Source organism: Rhineura floridana, chromosome 5 (assembly GCF_030035675.1).
Source record: "Rhineura floridana isolate rRhiFlo1 chromosome 5, rRhiFlo1.hap2, whole genome shotgun sequence".
Classification (NCBI taxonomy): domain Eukaryota; kingdom Metazoa; phylum Chordata; class Lepidosauria; order Squamata; family Rhineuridae; genus Rhineura; species Rhineura floridana.
In genome coordinates, this window is record NC_084484.1 from 135,857,543 (window position 1) to 135,876,196 (window position 18,654).

The 18,654-nt window shown below is 40.2% G+C and overlaps 1 protein-coding gene across 5 annotated transcripts in view; it reads right to left on the reverse strand.

Annotated features, from left to right (window-relative positions):
• Positions 1 to 18,316, reverse strand: part of ALCAM (activated leukocyte cell adhesion molecule) — a 240,776-nt gene extending 222,460 nt beyond the window's left edge. For 4 of the 5 annotated variants that reach the window (XM_061628146.1, XM_061628143.1, XM_061628144.1 and 1 more), the window contains exon 1: positions 17,855 to 18,316. In XM_061628146.1, the coding sequence (XP_061484130.1) occupies positions 17,855 to 17,966 (112 nt within the window). In that variant the 5' untranslated portion in view covers positions 17,967 to 18,316. Of the gene's footprint in view, positions 1 to 14,869; positions 14,888 to 17,854 lie in introns of those variants that run through there. The other variant, XM_061628147.1, reaches the window with a different exon arrangement.
• Positions 18,317 to 18,654: the final 338 nt, after the last annotated feature.

The window sequence follows — 18,654 nt, forward strand, 5'->3', positions numbered from 1 at the left end:
TGTATAATTAGCTCTTTAGGTCAATCCTGTTTATTCAAAAGTAAGTCCCATTGTGTTCAGTCACTAGAGAAGCAACTGTATTGATCTGTTGCAGTAGCAGGTTTACTTCTTGGTGAACATGCACAGGATTGCAGCCTTAATGGCTCATTTGAACAAATGCACACAATCAGGCAGAGTAAAATGCAAATGCTGGTATGCTTGCAATGAGGTGGAGGCATGCTACCAGACCCTATAATAAGGGAAGGTCAATGGCTCAGTGGCAGAGCATTGGCATGCAGAAAGCACCCCAAGTTCAATCCTCAGCATCTGCAGGTAGGGTTGGGAATGCCCTCTGTTAGAAAACCCTGGAGAGCCCCTGCAAGTCAGTGTAAACAATACTGAGCTAGGTGGACCAATGGTCTGCCTCAGTATAAGGCAGCTTCCTATGTTCCTATAGGATGACCTCCTAACACACTTACCAGGGAGTAAGTCCAAATTAACTCAGTAAGATAAATCCTTAGGATTGCGTTGTTAAAGTTATTTGTCTGAACACCACAAATGAACACCACGAGCAAAAATATATATGATATGTGCATGAAGCTTGTTATTTTGTATATAGCCATACAGAGAAAAGCAAAAGTGCTGCAACTGGCTACAGAAAACTTGCCTGAGGAGTTGTCAGGTAATTTACACAGTGGATTCATTTCATAACAAAGACTGGAACTATTCCTGGTTTCCTCATTGATACTAAGCTCTCAGATATTGTTATCTATCCCATGCCTTCAAATACCTCAGGGTGATAAAGACATATTGCTCCACATTGTGAGTTCTCATTTCCATTCCTTTCCATATGTATTAAAGTTAATATTACATATTTCCAAATGGCTGTCAATCATAAAAGATACTTCACTAGCCCACAATGTAGCCTAATCACATATCTTCTCTGGCAAGATACTACAATTGCATAAGGATTAACATGGAATAAGATCCTAACTCAGTGCTACAGCACATGATTGGCATATTAAAGGTCCAAGGTTCAATCCCTGGCATACATACGTTTGATGCTCCTCTGTGGCAGACTGGGTTGCACTCTGGTGTGTCAGGGAGCCAGGATGTTACCCAGCAGGTGGTGCTGATATGGCTTGGGCCTCTGCCAGCCTTGGGAGCCAATCAGCACCCTTGGCTGGCTCTAGGGACTGGGGCTTTGGCAGGGACTAAAAAGAATACACACTTCCTTGGTCCATGCCCAGACTGTAAAAGAAGACTTTATTCTACCCATACATTGCCACTGTCCATCTGCTCCTATGAGCCTGCCTCCCTATAGCGGGTGTGCAACTCAAAGTAGGGGGACTGGGAAAGACTTGCCTGAAACCCTGGATTTGCCAGTATAGGAAATACCAAGCTAGATGAACCAAGAGGTTTGACTCAGTCTAAGGCAACTTCCTCTGACTCTTTAATCACTACTATTTATTTATTTAATTGGTTTATGTATTGCCTTTTACTCTCACATGGCACATTACAATGCACAAGAAACAATAATTTACAACAAAACATTGTAATACAGGCAATTAAAAATATAGGTTGGTATTCAACCATGGTGTCCCTTCAACACAAGGATTTCTGCATATTCAATAGGACTCCCCTCCTCTCCTTCCCCTTTCCTGTGGTTTTCATTGATCACACCCCCACTGCTCATGTAACAAAATTTGGGGCGGTGTTTTGGCACTCTGTGTGGTGAACCATAAAGGAACAGAAGTGTGCATGTGCAGAACAGGTAGGGAAGTGATAACATGTACAATGACATTCATTGTTGTGTTGCATCATGCCCATGGGTGTGAATGAAATTCAGTGTAACATGGTCATATGTTGATAAAAAGCCACAGTTCCACAATGCAACAGGAACACCACACATCTGGACAGAAGTGCTAGCACTGTAACCAGTGAAATGAACGCAATAAACCCCACATCTGAATGCAGCCTAAATGTGCTTTGTGTTATCCATTTTAGATATCTATGGTCCCACTATTTTGTCCTGATACTCCCTTATTGTGGGCAAATTCCAAGTTTGTAAAGATTAATACAAATTAAAGCTCCTACACTAGTTCTTATGTAAAGCTTCTAAACCACTTCTTACATATTAACAGGGCACAACAGGGTATTTTACCATGGACGGAAAACCCATACATGGAAGATTTCCATAGGCTAAATAGAGATCCATTTTCCTCCATCATTGCCTGCTTTTGTGCATGTGTATGTGGGCAAGCAATCCAAGAGAACATTGTGCACAACTCCCATCCTGACTTTCTCCTTGTTTAGAACACATACAGCAGGACAATTATGTATTGAGGTAACATGGAGAGCTAGATGAAGTATGGGAGTTACGCACAGATGTCTCATTCCCTTCAATTCATTTTGCTTGCACAAACGTAGGCAGCAAACAAAAAACAGGGCTTACAGAGTCTAAGAGACACTTGCTATGTCCATGTGGAGTGCACTATGCTCCAAATATAACTATTCTAGTTTTCAAACTCAAACACTTGTGATGAGATTAAGAATTTTCATTTGAATATATTAGAGAGCCAATTTTAATCACAATCAGCACCTATCCTAATATAGCCAGTGAGCTAAAAAAGATAATTCAAGTAGTATTTAGAAGATAAAATCCATTGAAGGAAAAATAATCCAGCATTAAGGAATACGCAAAATATGGGTTGTAAACGATAGCTTTATAAGGTCACAAGCAATACACTTTAAAGTTTAGAAAATAAGTACCTATACAACTCTGTTATTGTGTAAATTCAGGTTTATCATCCTAAAACCATAATACCTATTTTGTAGCTGATCAGGGTAATAAAAGATTATGCAACTAAAGAGAAAATTTGTGATCTGTGACATATTAAATAGGATTGTAACAAAAATGGGCAATTATATCTAGTAGAATTTCCTCCAGTGCCTAATTATAAAAGAAAATTAAACCTTAGATGTAAAGCAGATGCTTACTCACTTACATGGACAAGAGAATGAATACTATTCATCTGAATGATGAATAGTATCTTGTCTGGCAGTTTTTCTTGAAAGTTTTGCAATTTATGTAAAATTATCTCAGCACATACTTCAAACAATTTAGAGTGTCTGATATAAAAAATAAAATTTCTGTGGCTGTCTCCTGTATTCTGCCATGCAATTAAATACTTTATTATTTTGGTGTCAACTGATAGAACAAAGTTCTGTCTCTTGAATATCATTCACATGCATCTGTATTTAACAGTGTTAAATATACTGATGATTCAGTATAACTGATTCATAACAAGATAACATTTCTGTAATTAACATAAGTTTTTCTATTGCTGATTTATTAATTTAATGCTTTAAATATCTGGGAAGCCTTTGGTCAACTGACCATGTATTTCTCAATGCCAAATGACTAGCTTTAACCTGCTTTGATGCCAATGGGCTTAAGAATCCAAAACTGTGCACTGTATCATTATAATGCAACATCTTGATCTTAGAAATCTTATTTAATTCCAAGACACTACACTAAACCCAAGACCGCATATAGTTTCTGTTTAGTTAATAGGAGGGATATTGTGAGAAACATAAAAGTGGGTTTTCATGTTTAATTTTTCATGAGTAGGCACAAGTTAGATAAATTTCTGCTTTACCAATGCTGAGTGACCATCCTGATGCAGGGCCAGCAACTTATCTTCAGCAGTGGGGAAGACTTGCGTAGCATTTTTGTATGTTCCAGCTCCATAATGGAGCTGCATTCCTACTGGGGAAGGAACCAGGATTACATGTCTCAGAATCTTCCATGGCAAAATTATGCTATTTATGTCCATTTCTACCAGCACCCAGAAGCTTTGAGATCATGCTCATATAGGGCACGCGAGAAAGAGTGAGCCCTGTCAAGGGCAAGGACAAGAATGCTCATGAATCCCTAGCAAAAAGAACCTAAAGAATCAAGAGATTATTTTCCAGATTCTTTGGGCTCTTGAGGAGTTATGCACATAAATAGCAAAAGATAACTTTTATTATTTTTACTTATCTAGTTTTATGCTGCTTTTTACAGCATAGCCTCATTACATAAAATGATCATAAAAACATTATATAAAACAATCCAAAAGCAATTTTAAAACAACAGCATAAAGCCAACACATAAATCATGATCAGACATGTACATAAAAACACCTTTAAAACAATTTCAGCACCAAAAGACCATTAATAAAAGCTACCCAATTCTAAAGCCCATTTGAAGGTCTGTTCTGTCATAATCATATGCAAATCATTCTAAAGGGAATTTCACTATCCCAGTCTCAATCTCTTTTGGAATTATTTTTAAGATGTTTTAAAGGATTTTTTTGAAAGGTGTTTTTAAGATGTTTTGTTTTTGAGGGGTTTGGGGAGGTTGTCCTGTATTTGCCACCCTGGGCTCCTGCTGGGAGGAAGGGCTGGATAGAAGTTAAATAAAACAAACAAATAAAGGGGGAGCAGTACTGAAAAGGCCTGTTTCATATGCACCAGCAGGCCTATGAACAGGTCCTCTAAATCTGACCTTCGATCTGCCAATATTGCCTGCCTTACTACAGAATAGGGATGAGCAAGAAACCATGGGACTTACTCCCAGGTAAGTCTTTGTTAAATGCAATAAATACATGTTTTAGACTTTAAAAATGCTGTGAATAGGAGTGGGCCTGCTTGTATAGCCCAGTATTCTACAAGACTCAGCATTATGAAAAGTCACTGTGGGACTTCAATTCACAAACAATTTTTTGTGCTATTAATAATAATAACAATTTATTACTTGCCCTTCAACAGCAGGTCCGAGCTGAAATAGAATGCATTTTGAAGGGCCAAATTGTGGAATGAGAACTTTGATTGGTCTCTTGATGGGTAAATATGTTTTAAAACTGAAATAAACTGAGAGGAGGAGAGAGAACACTGCCTGTTTCGTTGTAACAATGGCACTAGGAAACAAGGCAAGTAACCCTTGAATAACCTCCAGTTGGGGAGGACGGGAATTGCAGAGACAGAACGCAAGCTACATCATTCCTTCTATTTCAGAGAGCTACCACCTTGATTCAAAGATTTCTTCTTTGGACAGTCACACCCAGTTCAGATCTCATGTACATATGACATTAGGAATTTTTTTTGCCTCAATATGAATCAATATACAGTTAATTCTCTCCTGCTCCTGAAGTGGTATTCAGAAGCATGACTAGCAACTAAAAACCCAAAACACTATAACTTTTTCTCATGTGAGAGCTGTCCCAGCCCCTTGATCATTTTGGTTGCAACATCTTTTTTGAGGTGCAGCAACCAGAATATATACAGCATTCCAAGTTTGTTTGTATAAAGGCATTATGATATTGGCAGTTCTATTTTCAATCCCTTTCCTTGTGATCCTGAATATGGAATTCACCTTTTTCTCAGCTGCTGCACACTGGGGTGACATTTTCATCAATTTTTCCACAACGACCCCAAGATCTCTTTCCTGGACAATTCAGTTTGTTAGTGTTTCCAGCTTTGGTGGTTCTCTTTAACAGATTGTAACTGAAATGGAAATTGTTGATCCAATTTGTCAGATAGGCAGAGACCAGTACTGTTATCTTAGGAATATAGACAGCTAACTTATAACATTGGTTCACCTAGCTCAGTATTATCTGCACTGACTGGCAGCAACTCTCCGGATTTCAGGCAGGAGTCTCTCCCATCTCCACCTGGAGATGCCAGGGACTGAACCTGGGGCCTTCTGCATGCAAGGAAGATGCTCGACCGCTAAACTACCGTCTTTCCTGTATTCCTATGTCTCATTCTGTCAATAAAGTGACTATATGCCTTAAAAGAAATTTTATAAAAGGGGGCACACACCATAGTACCTAATCAACAGTTAATATGAAACCCAAGTATCAGTTTCAGAACTTTTCTTCATAGAACCTACATGTCATTTCTAATATATAAAAAACATTTACCCAAGTTGACATGTTTTAATACCCTTAGGATGCAATTCTGTCATTAGTTACCTTGTGTAAGTCCCACAGATTTTAAATGAATGTATGTATAGGTAATGGAGAGCAAATTATAGCCTTAGAATTTTGACTTTCATTCTTTAAAAATATTCATTCCCCACAGGGCAAATCCCATCATATAGTCCCTCATACATAATTAGTAACACCCTTTCTGCAGCATAGATGAGATTTTGAGCCTCTGGGCCTTCATATACCTAATATAACAACAGTGGCATACTTCTGTTTATGCATATTAAATTCAGCAATTCTTACTGAAGCGTTTCAGATTACTATGTTGAAAAATGTATACACAGTTATACATAATTCATCTTCAATACTGGTGTGATTACACTTCTTTTTAGATGCAAGTTATCAATATCATATAATATAAGACTTCTGAATTATTCATTTTTGTTAACTGGCAACAAAATAAAAAATAAAGAAATAATGAAACAATGTGTTGTGAACAACTACAAAGTTTCAGTTCCTTAAGTATGTAAATCACTAAAGGTATGAGCTTCATGGATATCAAGATTTTAAAATCATAAAAATACCCTTAATATTTACTTATATGATGTAACCAGAAAGTGGGCCAATTCAAATGACTCTCTTGTTAGCATAAAAGAAAGGATTCTGGCTAATCACAACAAGTTTCAAAATGCTTTCTGGTCTCCAACTAAACAAACATTTAGGATGTCAATGTTATATCATGTTTTGCAATACTGTACCAAGTTAATATTTACATGCCCCCAACCCTTATAATTTACAAAATACCAAATCTGTCCTCTGCAAACAATAATGAACACACAGCTCTGTGCACACAAGAGGGGTAGTAATGGGGTGGTGGTGGTAAGGGAATTTCATAGGCAGAGCACCATGCACATGGGAGGATGAGAAGGACCTGGCTTGGGACTGGATCATTTCCAAAGTGTTAGGATCAGATGGTATTCATTCAACAACATAGCACAGTAATGCCAATCACATTAAAAGGAGGCATGATCCAATGAAGCCACTGGGACTGGCTTTCAGGCACTGTGTTTAGGATCTGTGGGTCTGAGTACTAACACATAACTCAATTTGCACTTCAAGCCTAAGCACATTAATTTGTTGTATGCATCTCTAATTTGCAATTTATGTCCAAGTAGACTTACCATCAGGACTGGATTTTTGACAGCTACACAAGTTCAATATCACAAAACATGGGTACACTGGTGTTATAGGTAAAATATGTCAGCATTGAACTGCCAATCTTTATTACGTTTCCAGTCACAACTATTAAAACAGTACTTGAACGTCAATCTTAAGTCACATTTACCATGATCCACCAGATCCTGTGTGAATTTAAGATGTGTGGTAAGAGCATAGATTTTCATCTATACTAGTACTTCCTCGTTCTTTTATGTGAAAAGAAAACTTATGAGATAATCATGGAACTTCTCCATTGCACACAAGGAACATTCACTGACACAGAAGGGAATTCAGTAGTTTTATGTGAAACTCTATGGTATGGAACAAGACTGTCTTCTGGAAACAAACAGTTTTTTCATCAGCCACAAGGAAGGGTGGCAGCTTTTACTAAATCTCCCCTCCCTTGCAACTGCTGGATCAGTAAACTCTGGAACAGTGTGGCAAGTGGTCTTGGGCTACCAGGGAGAGAGAAATTGGCAAAAGTTGTCCCACAGAAGGAGCAAAGCCTTGATCCAAACTTCAGAGTTTTGATTTACATCCATAACTTGAAAGCAACATGCATTTCAACAGAAAGGATTCCTAGGCATCTCAAACACTGCTGCCAAAACCTGTTCCAGTGATTGATTGATTGATTGATTGATTGAATGATTTTATTTAAAATATTTCTGTCCCGTCCATCTACCCTATAATAGGGCACTCAGGGCGGCTTACAATAAAATTGCACACATACATAATAAAATTGTACACAATAATAAAAAAACCCAGAATAAATTAAAATATATAAAATACAATTAAAAAACTATATACATACATATACACACACACACACACATATATATATACACAGAGAGAGAGAGACAGAGAGAGAGAGATGAGTGGTACTAAAGAGACTAAAAAAGTAAAAATTAAAATAAAAAGGGTAATCTATACAATGCTGGGCATGTATACCATTGTATATTTGATGTACTTTTTGTAATCATGTACAGGTTTAAGTGTAGGATAGACCATATTTTGAAATGTCATACATGTGAGGGAATTAACTAAAATCATATTTTAACTGATTATCCTACATATTGCTACCATTTATGGATCTTAGAATTTGGGGAAAATGAAGAAAATATAATGGCACTATGTCAATATATTTCCTCCATTGTGAATATGTCTGGAACCTATCATGAACAGCCATTATAGTTTACATTCTGACATTAACATTCATATTGGAAACTGTAACATAAAGGGATTCAAGAGTTGATCCTAAAATTTACATACAAAACTATATATATGTAGATATCTACAGGATGACCTACATGCAAGTTTCTTCTGCACTAGAAGTCTTGCACTCTTCATTAAATATTTTCCCGGAGGGGGGCAGAAAACACCACAACTGATTGTTTAAAAAAACAGCAAGATGAGAAGAGGTAATGGAGCTGTGGTTTAGCTGTAATTAAGATTAATTTTAATTGCATTATTCATTTACTCTGTAAGGGGAGAAATAAAACAAACAAATGCCTTTTGTTAACTATCTAGGGAGCAGCTTAATGTTTCCTTACTATATCCACTGAGAAAATATCAAATGCTTTTAACCAGACATTACAGAACCATTCCAAACATGTGATAACCTCTGTAACGAAGCCTGAAGCTTTACACTCTCTTTCTCTCTCTTCCCTATCTTATCACTTAAAAGGGGGGGGGCAGACACAAAGGAAATACCAGTTGAGCAAATTATACAGCCACAAGAGTGGCTGAATACTATAGCCAGCGTGGATTTTTTGCATTCCGCAATGTTACATTGAAAATACCCCCATGCCATTCTATAAACTAATTTCAAAACAAAACCTTACAAGACTTATAGTCCTGAACTTAGAAACACTTGCTTAACAACCCTCTCAATTTTCATGGTGATACACAAACAGTCTGAGAGAATGGAGAGTTCAAGGTCTAAAAAGAGAGAAAAAAAACCCCAGAACCTTTTTGGACATTTTTCTGTCAGAGTTCTCATAATCTTTTGAAATTCATCAAAAATCAGCCATGTTCACAGAGTACCTGTAATCCTATTACTGACCTTGCCCCATTCTCTGACCTTCATCTTCTGCAGTTTAAAAGTTTAAAAAATGCCTGGCTGATTTTTAATTAATTTAATAAATTTTGGCTTGAACTCAATGATAGTGTTGAGCATGCTCAGTAAGAACCAACTGTCTGTGTTCTAAAAGCCAGACTCACAGCTGCTTCGCTTGGCTAATCAGGGGGCCACACCCACATCAGACTTTGATTTCATGTGAGACAGTCATGGCTTCCCCCAAAGAATCCTGGGAAACGTAGTTTGTGAAAGGTGCTGACAGGAGGCTCCCATTCCACTGGTTTAACAGTCAGCCACTCTGATTGAAGCTCTTTGAGGGGAACAGGGCGTCTCCTAGCAACTCTCAGAACCCTTCACTAACTACACTTCCCAGGATTCTTTGAGAGAGGCCATGACTGTCCAAAGTGAAATAAAGGCCTGGTGTGGATGTGGCCAGGGACAGCTTTGGTTTAAATTTGGGTGGGAGGCTACATGTACCTGCTGCAGAATAAAAAGGTGGGGGAAACGCTGAAAAGCAATTATACTGCTCAAAGTGTTTTCCTTTTAGAAAGAAAAGGGGCTTCCCCTCTGCCCAGTGCCTACCCACCCAATCTCCTCCCCTCTCTCTCCTCATACCCTCCCTTCCCTTCCCCTGGGTCAGAGTTGGACTACGACCTGGGAGACCAGGGTTCGAATCCCCACAAAGCCATGAAGCTCACTGGGTGACCTTGGGCCAGTCATTGCCTCTCAGCCTCAGAGGAAGGCAATGGTAAAACCACCTCTGAATACCCTTTACCATGAAAATCCTATTCATAGGGTCACCATAAGTCAGGATCAACTTGAAGGCAGTCCATTTTCAAACAGAAATAAATACCACTGAACTCAAAAAGTATACAAACGATCAAACCCACCCTCACTTCTCCTCCCTCCTATCCCCTCCATCTTGCCCCTCCCTCCCCATCCCATTCCAATCCCCTCCTTTCCCCTCTTCCCCCTCCCCTTCCTCCTCCCCATGGTCAGTTTTACCTATCTTAAGCATGATTGCATGGCAGTAAATACCATTGAACTCTATAAGCATGCGAATGATCAACCCTGCCCTCCCCTTTCCCTTACTTTGCCCCCCTCCAATCCACTCCTTCCCCTTTGCCTTCCCCCTCTCCCTCCTTCTCCTCCATGGTCAGTTTTACCTATCCTAACCATGACTGCATTGGAGTAAATCCCATTGAACTCAATAAGCATGCAAATGATGACCTGCCTTTCCCCTTCTTCCCTTCTCCTCTCCCTTCCTCCTCCCCTCCCCACTTCCTTCTTCCTCCTCCCCTGCCACTCCAGCCCTCCCTCCCTCCCCCCAGTCAGTTTTACCTATCCTAAGCATGGCTGCATGGGGTAAATCCCACTGAACTGTTATTTACATGCAAATGATCAAACCTGTCCTCCTCCCCTTTGCCCTCCTGCCTGCTCCCATCCCCCCTCCCCTTTGCCCTTCTTCCCCTCCTCCCTCCTTCCTCCCCATCCCGTGTGGTCAGTTTCACCTATCCTAAGCATGATTGCAGGGGAGTAAATCCCACTGAACTCAATAAGCAAGCAAATGATCAATCCATTCTCAGCAAACACACAGGATCCCATTTCTTACCTCCAGGATTAAAAAGCAGAGAAATTCACTAATAAGGAAAAACCCTTGCGGTTTAAGAACATATCTATAGCCCACAGATATTTCTATCAAACTTTAAAAAGCAGGGAAATTGGGCAGCTACAGTGAATGCACCAGGGGAGCAGGAGACCTGACCTCCTCTCTGAGACATTGGACTGCCCTACAAATGTGTCAAAATACAAACACAATTTGGGTTGGTCTTTCACAATCCAATCCACTTGCTGTGTAGCTTGGAAGGATTTGGTAACAATTTGATAGAGTTTGATAGAAATATCTGTGGGCTACAGGTACGTTCTTAAACCGCAAGGTTTTTTGCCTATTAGCGAACAGAAATAGATTTGCTGTTCTGTAAACATACATATGTTAAGAAAAGCAATTTAATCTCAAACTAAGCAGATATTCACCAGAGAACCACCCTATTAGAGTACCACATTAACACCCACTGAGATACAGCCAAGTAAAGATTAGACCATGCTCAATAAATTAACGTTATATTTTCCTGTTATTATGCCACAAATACTAATGTGTTGACCATAGGAATTTTATATCTTTTTTCCACCCAAGAAATGGATGATTTACTTTTGAAATTCATACCAGAATGTTTTTAAGTATAACTCAAACAGAATAATAATCACTTATCCAATATCCTTCACCCTAAATTGAGGCTGCTTTATATTATGGAGCCAATCTAGATCTCCTTGTACAGGCTGTATCCATACTTCTGTACACAAGACTTCTCTCCACCCCTACAACCCAAATCTGAGTGTCCAAACATGTGGTCAGTTCTAATTTTTCTAGTTTGTTTTTAAAGAAAAAGTGAGACTGGCCTAATTCACATAGATTGTAAAACTGAAAAAAGTTTACCATGTTGACCTTGACCATTGTACAACCACAGTCCCCAGATTAATGTTATATCTGACCCAGAGATTGTGCTTTTTTCACTTCCAATAACCTCAGATCAGTTAAGCCAAGAACAAACCGTGGCTACAAATCTGATTTGGTGGAACTGACTCTAATTTATAGCCATGCATATACTTCAATGCACACATGGAGCTCCTGTGAAACCATGCTGCCCCATGCACAAAAATGGAGAAGGCAGCTTCAAGCTCAGCTGAAGTGAGAGATGAAGCCCTTGGGTGTGTGCAAACTGTGTGAGTGCAATAGAGGATGTGAATCTTCAATGGGCAGGCAGACAGAGTTAAAGGTTTATAGCGCATATAAAAGCCAATACTTCCACTTAAAACAGTCATAGATTAGTTTATTGTCCATTGCATATCACATTCATGGTGAATCAAGGGGGTTGGAATCAAACAGGCAACTTATTAAATTGGGCTTCTAAATCTTATGAAAAAAGTGAATTGGGGATGGTCAATCTTTTTTGTGTGGAGAACTGAATTCCCTTGGGGGTAATCTATCAGAAGCCACGTGCAATAGTGGGTGGGACCAAAGCCAGCGTCGTGTGGAGCCACAGCCAGAAGTGGGTGGGACAAACAATTTATTGCCCTTTCTGTAGCTATCTTTTTGCTTTCTGACACCCCCTTCTCCACCCACTAAGCAGACTGTTGAAGAAATAAGTCATTGTTGCTAGAGGTCTGAACTGACCACTTGAACTTGCAAAGAAATGCATTTGCATTTTTGCTATAATGAGAATTGAAACAGAATTATTTGTGGAATATGTGGAGTGATTTGAATATATTACCTTACTCATCCTTACAACCACCATATAAAAGTAGGCAATATTATCTTGCAGCTTAAGGGAGGGGCAAATCTAAGGCTGAGAGTTAGTGGCTTGCTAGGGCAAGCAGAGAATTCACAGATGTGAGTTTTTGAACCAGAGATTTACCACACACTCTTCTTCATCAGCTATAAATGCTTCTAAACCAGCATACAGTATTCAATAGATATAATAATCTAACAAAAATGGACTAGTAGAAAACCAGACAGTTTACCTGCTCTATAACAAGGTTAAGTATAGCGAAATTGGGGTACTGGTGGGACCATATTAGCCACCAAACCATCTTCAAGGTCTTGTTATTAATAAACACAGCCCTGAATAACTGAGAACCAAGTTACCAAAAGGACCACCTTTCCCTATACATGCCCAGCAGATCACTAAAACAGTCAGAGAAGGCCTTGATGATAATACCACAACTTGCTGTCATCTGGTGGCAGTACAAAAGTGGGCCTTCTTCATGATGGTTTTTGTCCTATGGAATGCCCTCTCCCTGTTGTTTGGGTGGCATAGACTATTGGGTGCTTCTGCATTTAGTAAAAACCTGTTTGCTCGGGCTTTCCTTCATCCATCTGCCCTATGCGTGGTGTTTTAAATAGTTTAAATCTTTATTTTCACATTTTTAAATTGCTGTGATGTGTAAGCTGCATAGGAATCATGTTAAATAAATAAATACCCTCCCATGGGATTTACCCATCCCCTAAGATTAGTCGACAAAGCCCTCCTGTACATGCCACAATCTTCTGAAGTATAGTTGGTGGTAATGCATGAGAGGACATTTTTGGTAACTGTGCCCTGAATGAGGGACTTCTATCCTCAAAAGCTTAGATTATCTTTCTCTTTACTTGTGTCCTAATCACATTTGAAGATTTTGTTTTTTCAGCTAGCCTTTTAACTCTGTTGCTGTTTAACAGGAGAATCCAAACCATGTCTACCCATAGGTCAGTCCTAGTGAATTCAACGTGGCATACTCCCTGGTAAATGAAGTTAGAATTGCAGCCTAAGGATGATATCCAGTGAAGCATTGCTGGTTAATGCAAGGATTTCTGGTGATGCAATGGAACTTCCCCTCCCTTCTTGCACGCCCCTCACAATTTGTTATGGGGGTCCCCTAACCCTCCAGAGCAGAGGAGGCCCAGTTTGTTTATTTATTTGATTTATATCCTGCCCTTCCTCCCAGTAGGAGCCTAATAGGAGTTATTATCTGTTAGTTTGGCTCAGTTGTTCTATGCTAGTTTTAAATGTAGTTATGTGTTATTTAATTATTTTAAGGGAAGAGGGTTATTTTTACATATGATGTTGTTTGTTATAGAATGGTAGTTACTTTGAGCATGTCCAATGGCAAGGAAAAGCAAGATAGAAGCTGTATAAATGAATTAAAGAAATAAATATAATTAACAACAAAGAGGTGGTAGTATTATCTCTTCACATTCCATTAAAATCTGAGTATAAAAGGAATATGTTTAAACATTTTTTAAAAGTTTGCCTCAGCCACCATGCAATAAATTATACTTTGTTGCCTATACCCTTACTGTGTGATGTGTCTCAGCCTGAGTAAGGAACAGGATGGTAATATTCAACTAAGCTGCGTAATTTATTCTTTGGAGTGGTAAACAAAGTACAGTGATTGGGAATGCTTATAAGAGGTTACAATCCAAATTACACATATCTTGGCATCAATAGGACACTTCAAAGAAATTTTCTTTAGGACTGGGGTAAAAGTATTAAAATCAAATACTATTACCTAGTAGAACAACATATTTTTACAACATAGAGAGGTCTTACTGAAGTCTTAGTTTCAAAAAATTAGGGTTTTTCCATACATAGTCAGGCTTTCTTTAATCCCTACTTCTCAATTTTATCCATTTACAGTCTAATTCTATATTTACTCAGAAGTAAGTCCCATGGGATTTAATGGGTCTTGCTCCTAAGGAAGAATGCACAAGATTGCATCCTAACAGCCCAGCCCTATGAAAGTCTACTCAGAAATAAACAACTGAGTTCAATGAGGCTTAGGCTGTGATCCAATACATGTCTACTCAGAAGTAAGCTCCACTGGATACAATGGGACTTACTCCCAGGTAAGTGCGTATTGGATTGCAGCCTTCCTTCCTACAACTGATGTTTAACATTGCAGCCTCAGTGTTTTATTGTAGTACAATTGGTATTAAATGGATATTATTTTCAATGGAACTACTCAAAATGAGTTAGCATATTTAAGGCTGCAATCTAAAGGTTGAAATTCTATGCACACTTACCTGGAATAGACTTCACGTAATTCAAAGGAACTTACTTCCAGGTTGACATGCGTAAGATTGTGCTGAGGGTCACTCAACTGAGCATAGTGGGGCTTACGTCTGAATAAACATGCATAGGATTGTGCTTTTAGAGAGGAACTGAAATTTCAGCATGCAATAAATTGTACTGTACCTCTTAACAGAGTTTCACCTTCATTCAGCTTATTGTATGTAGGTAAACTAGTTCCCCAAGTGGTGACTTACTATCGCTTTGGTAAAAATAATATACAAGTTAGTTCACAGTATGCAGATAAGAGCAACCAGAAAAAATGTGGCAGAGTTTTGGAAGATTCTATGTACTTTTTGGTTTAAGTGTAATTATAAATCAGTGGAATTATTTTACAATATATGAAATACCTCAGATTCTCCTATATTGTATAAAAATTATATATCCTGTATATATTTTCCTGGATGCAAATCTACCATTTCAATGGGGCTTACTTCCAAGTAACCATTGATAACCATTCATAAAATTGCAGCCTTGAACTAAGCATTGTTCTCAAGTTTACCTAGACAAGTTTTTATGCTGCACCATATGTAATTAGTTTCCTTCTAGATACAAGCTGACCTACTTAATGACATGAAAATTAAATACTGTATTTAATGGCATAACATAACCAAAAAATGTGATGATGTTACCTGGCATTCATTGAAATCAGAAGTTCAGAGTTATGAAATCAGAATTTTGCTAGGCATAAGTGCCTGAAAATGTGTGCCTGCTGTAAAGTTAATTTCTATTTCCCCTGACAGAAAGTGGCCTTTATATAGTTAATAGGGTTGTTCTCAAACTGTATAATCTAGTGACTTAATAGCACTGAATTCACTGCAACCCTTCTGTCTTGACTCTAAAGGAAAGCACACAAAGCCTCTCTCTTAGGGCAATACAAAATGTCACCACAGGCTGACGCTCTTTCTACGAGAATAATGAGATATTCTTCACAGTGAAGGAACAGCACAGTTCACAGTTGGCTTTCCTTGATTTCAGGTCAGTTTAATATACAACTAGACAGATAGAAAATTACAAACAGAACTGCCCAGGTTGTCTGAAGCACACTTTAACACTATCCTGTTTGCTGAAATCCCAAGAAGCTCAAGAAATAAGAGGAGTCAAACTGAACCTTTGGTTACAGCTCACTCCAGAGAATTCCAACTGACTTTAATGAGTCTGCTCCAGAATAAAAGGATTGCGGATGGGAATCCATATTCACTTACCACACAGTACTACTGTGTACTTATATAATATAAGAACTGACGTAGAATTTATTTAAATATTTGCGTGGCCTTATTTATTTACACAGATTTTTAAGAATCCGATGGGTAACTTACAGCTCTGGGAGGTACTGTCAAGACTTTGACACAGGAAAGCTTGCAGGGGGTGGGGGTCCTAAACCTCACAAAACAAACAAATAAGCTGCATGCTTCAAAATCCCCAGCTAATAGGTCTTAGAAAGGGCTTTTTTGGTTGATGTTATTATTGGTCAGTTGAATTCATTCAGAGCTGCCTATGCAACCTCCAATACAATATCCAGGCTGACTGACTCTAGATGAGAATCACACACACATAGACATTAAAAAGTCTAACCCAAACTGTAATACAGAACTATTCGCAGAACGGAGTAACAGAAAGGTTCCCTTATGTAGCCATTGGTAGATAGAGATCCAAACGTAAATATCTCTAAGGGACTTCTTATAGTGATGTTTAAAGTATTAGTGATTGAAATGCAGGATCAGAATTGACATGCTGCACAGATCTGCCTTTAGCTAGCAACTACCCATCTGCTTGAATTATCTTGTTTGCTATTTAATAGTCTTACCTCTCTCCCATCCTGTCTCACACAAACACACACAGGAAGCTAAAACACACACACACAAAGCCATGCTTGTTGCCTGGTCTGCAGGGGTTTTTTTACAAATGCAGGTGAGGTCACCTCTTTCTGCTCTAGCAGCACAGCCAGAAAGACAACTTTCAACGGGAGACAGAAGGAACCCACCCAGCGAGAGGCTTTTTAATTTCCGAGAAATCTTAGAGGATTCCTCTGGGAGTTAAACTGATGCTAGCAACCACAGAAAGCAGATTTTGTTTGCTTTCACAATAAAACGCAAGCAGACAAGGTGTGTGCGGGAAACAGTCCACAAACTGTAACACAGTAAGGCAGAAAATGCTGAAAATGTAACAAGCTTTTTTTAAATATCCGTATCGGGAGCGGGAGGGGGCAAATAAAATAAAATATACAAACATAAATATTTAACACGTTCTCATTTGAATTCAAAACAGGATAGTCCCAACGTTCCAAAGACACAAGCCTACGGGGTTTGTGAATCGTACTGAAAGTGTGGTGTAGCCTGATCCTATCCATCTTTACTCGGAAGTAAACCCCTCCGAGTTCAGAGGGGCTCCTCCAAGATGTGTGTGCAAAGGACTGGTACCTTATATCTTCAAAATGACATATGATTGCTTTCTATAAAACAGCAACACTACGACTACATCTCACGAGCTCCGCACAGCCGATCCTTCGCCAATTACCCCCTAAGTCCCACTGAGTTCAAAAGACACAGAATTGTCACAGTACAGCAGCTGCGGCATACGTGGGTCGGGCCCAGAAGTGCCATCAAGACACGCAGTGCGATCGATCCTTGCCAAATTAGTAGTACCGCCACCAGACAAGCCTTTTGAAATCTCCATCACAAAACACGAGCCTCCCACAGATCACAAGGAAGGAAAGGCATCGAGGGGGAAGAACCTATGCCAGAAGGTGGAAGGAAGCTAAGAGTCAGACCAGCCGCCGCCGCCGCCGCCGGGCTCGCCCCCCTTTTAAAGTTCCGCACGAAAGGGAAAGGGAAAGGGAAAGAGGGTGGCGAGAGGCAAGCGCGCCACATGCCCTCGACAGCACCCCGCGCGCGCGGCCACCGGGCGCCAAGAGAGCCCCGCCGGAGTCATTCACTCACCTGGCCGCAGGCAAAGGGCAGAGAGCAGCAAGCTCAGGAGGAGGAACCCCAGCGAAGGCGGCGGCAGCGGGCGGCGGCGACAGGAGGCGGCGGCGGCAGAGGGGGTCTCCATCCCGCCTCCCCGCAAAGCGCAAGGCGAACGGCGACTTCGGGCGCTGCCTGTCCTGGAGAAAAGGAAGGGCGGGCGAAGGCGAGCAGATGGCTCCTCCCGTTCTGTCTCTCTCAGCTCTTTCGCTTTCCCTCAGAGAGCGGCAACGACTTCACGTTTCTTCTTCTTCAAAAGGAAACTACCGCCGGTCAGTAACTTTCCAGGCGAGGTCCGCGGGGGATGGAAGAAGTTAGAGGCGCGGCGGGCAAGCGGCAGCTCCGGCAGTCCCAGTGACCGACGAGGAAGGGAGCGAACGGCTCGGCGGCACAGACTGTACAGAAGCAGGTGGCTCTTTCCCTCTGGCAGCCTAGCGGCGCTCCAGGACCGAAAGCAGCGAGCGGAGGCGGGGCTAGTCGAGGAAAGACACGCCCCTCCGCTTGCTCTCTCGCTCCCTCCCCCCTTTTTTGCTAAGAGTCCTCGTGCCGACTTGGCTTTCCCGTGTCATCTTGTTTCTACGCTACTGTATGAGGAGAGCGAGCGAGACCGCTACTACTGCAGGGGGAAAGAAGGCTTTCCATTGGCCCCGGAGGGCGCGCGCTAGTAATCAAGGGTCAGGGCAGGGTGATTGGAAAGAGGAGTCACTGTTTAAACTTGGTTGGGGTTGGGATATTCTCTTGAATGAAAAAAGTGGGGGGGGGAGTTTCGTTTGGGA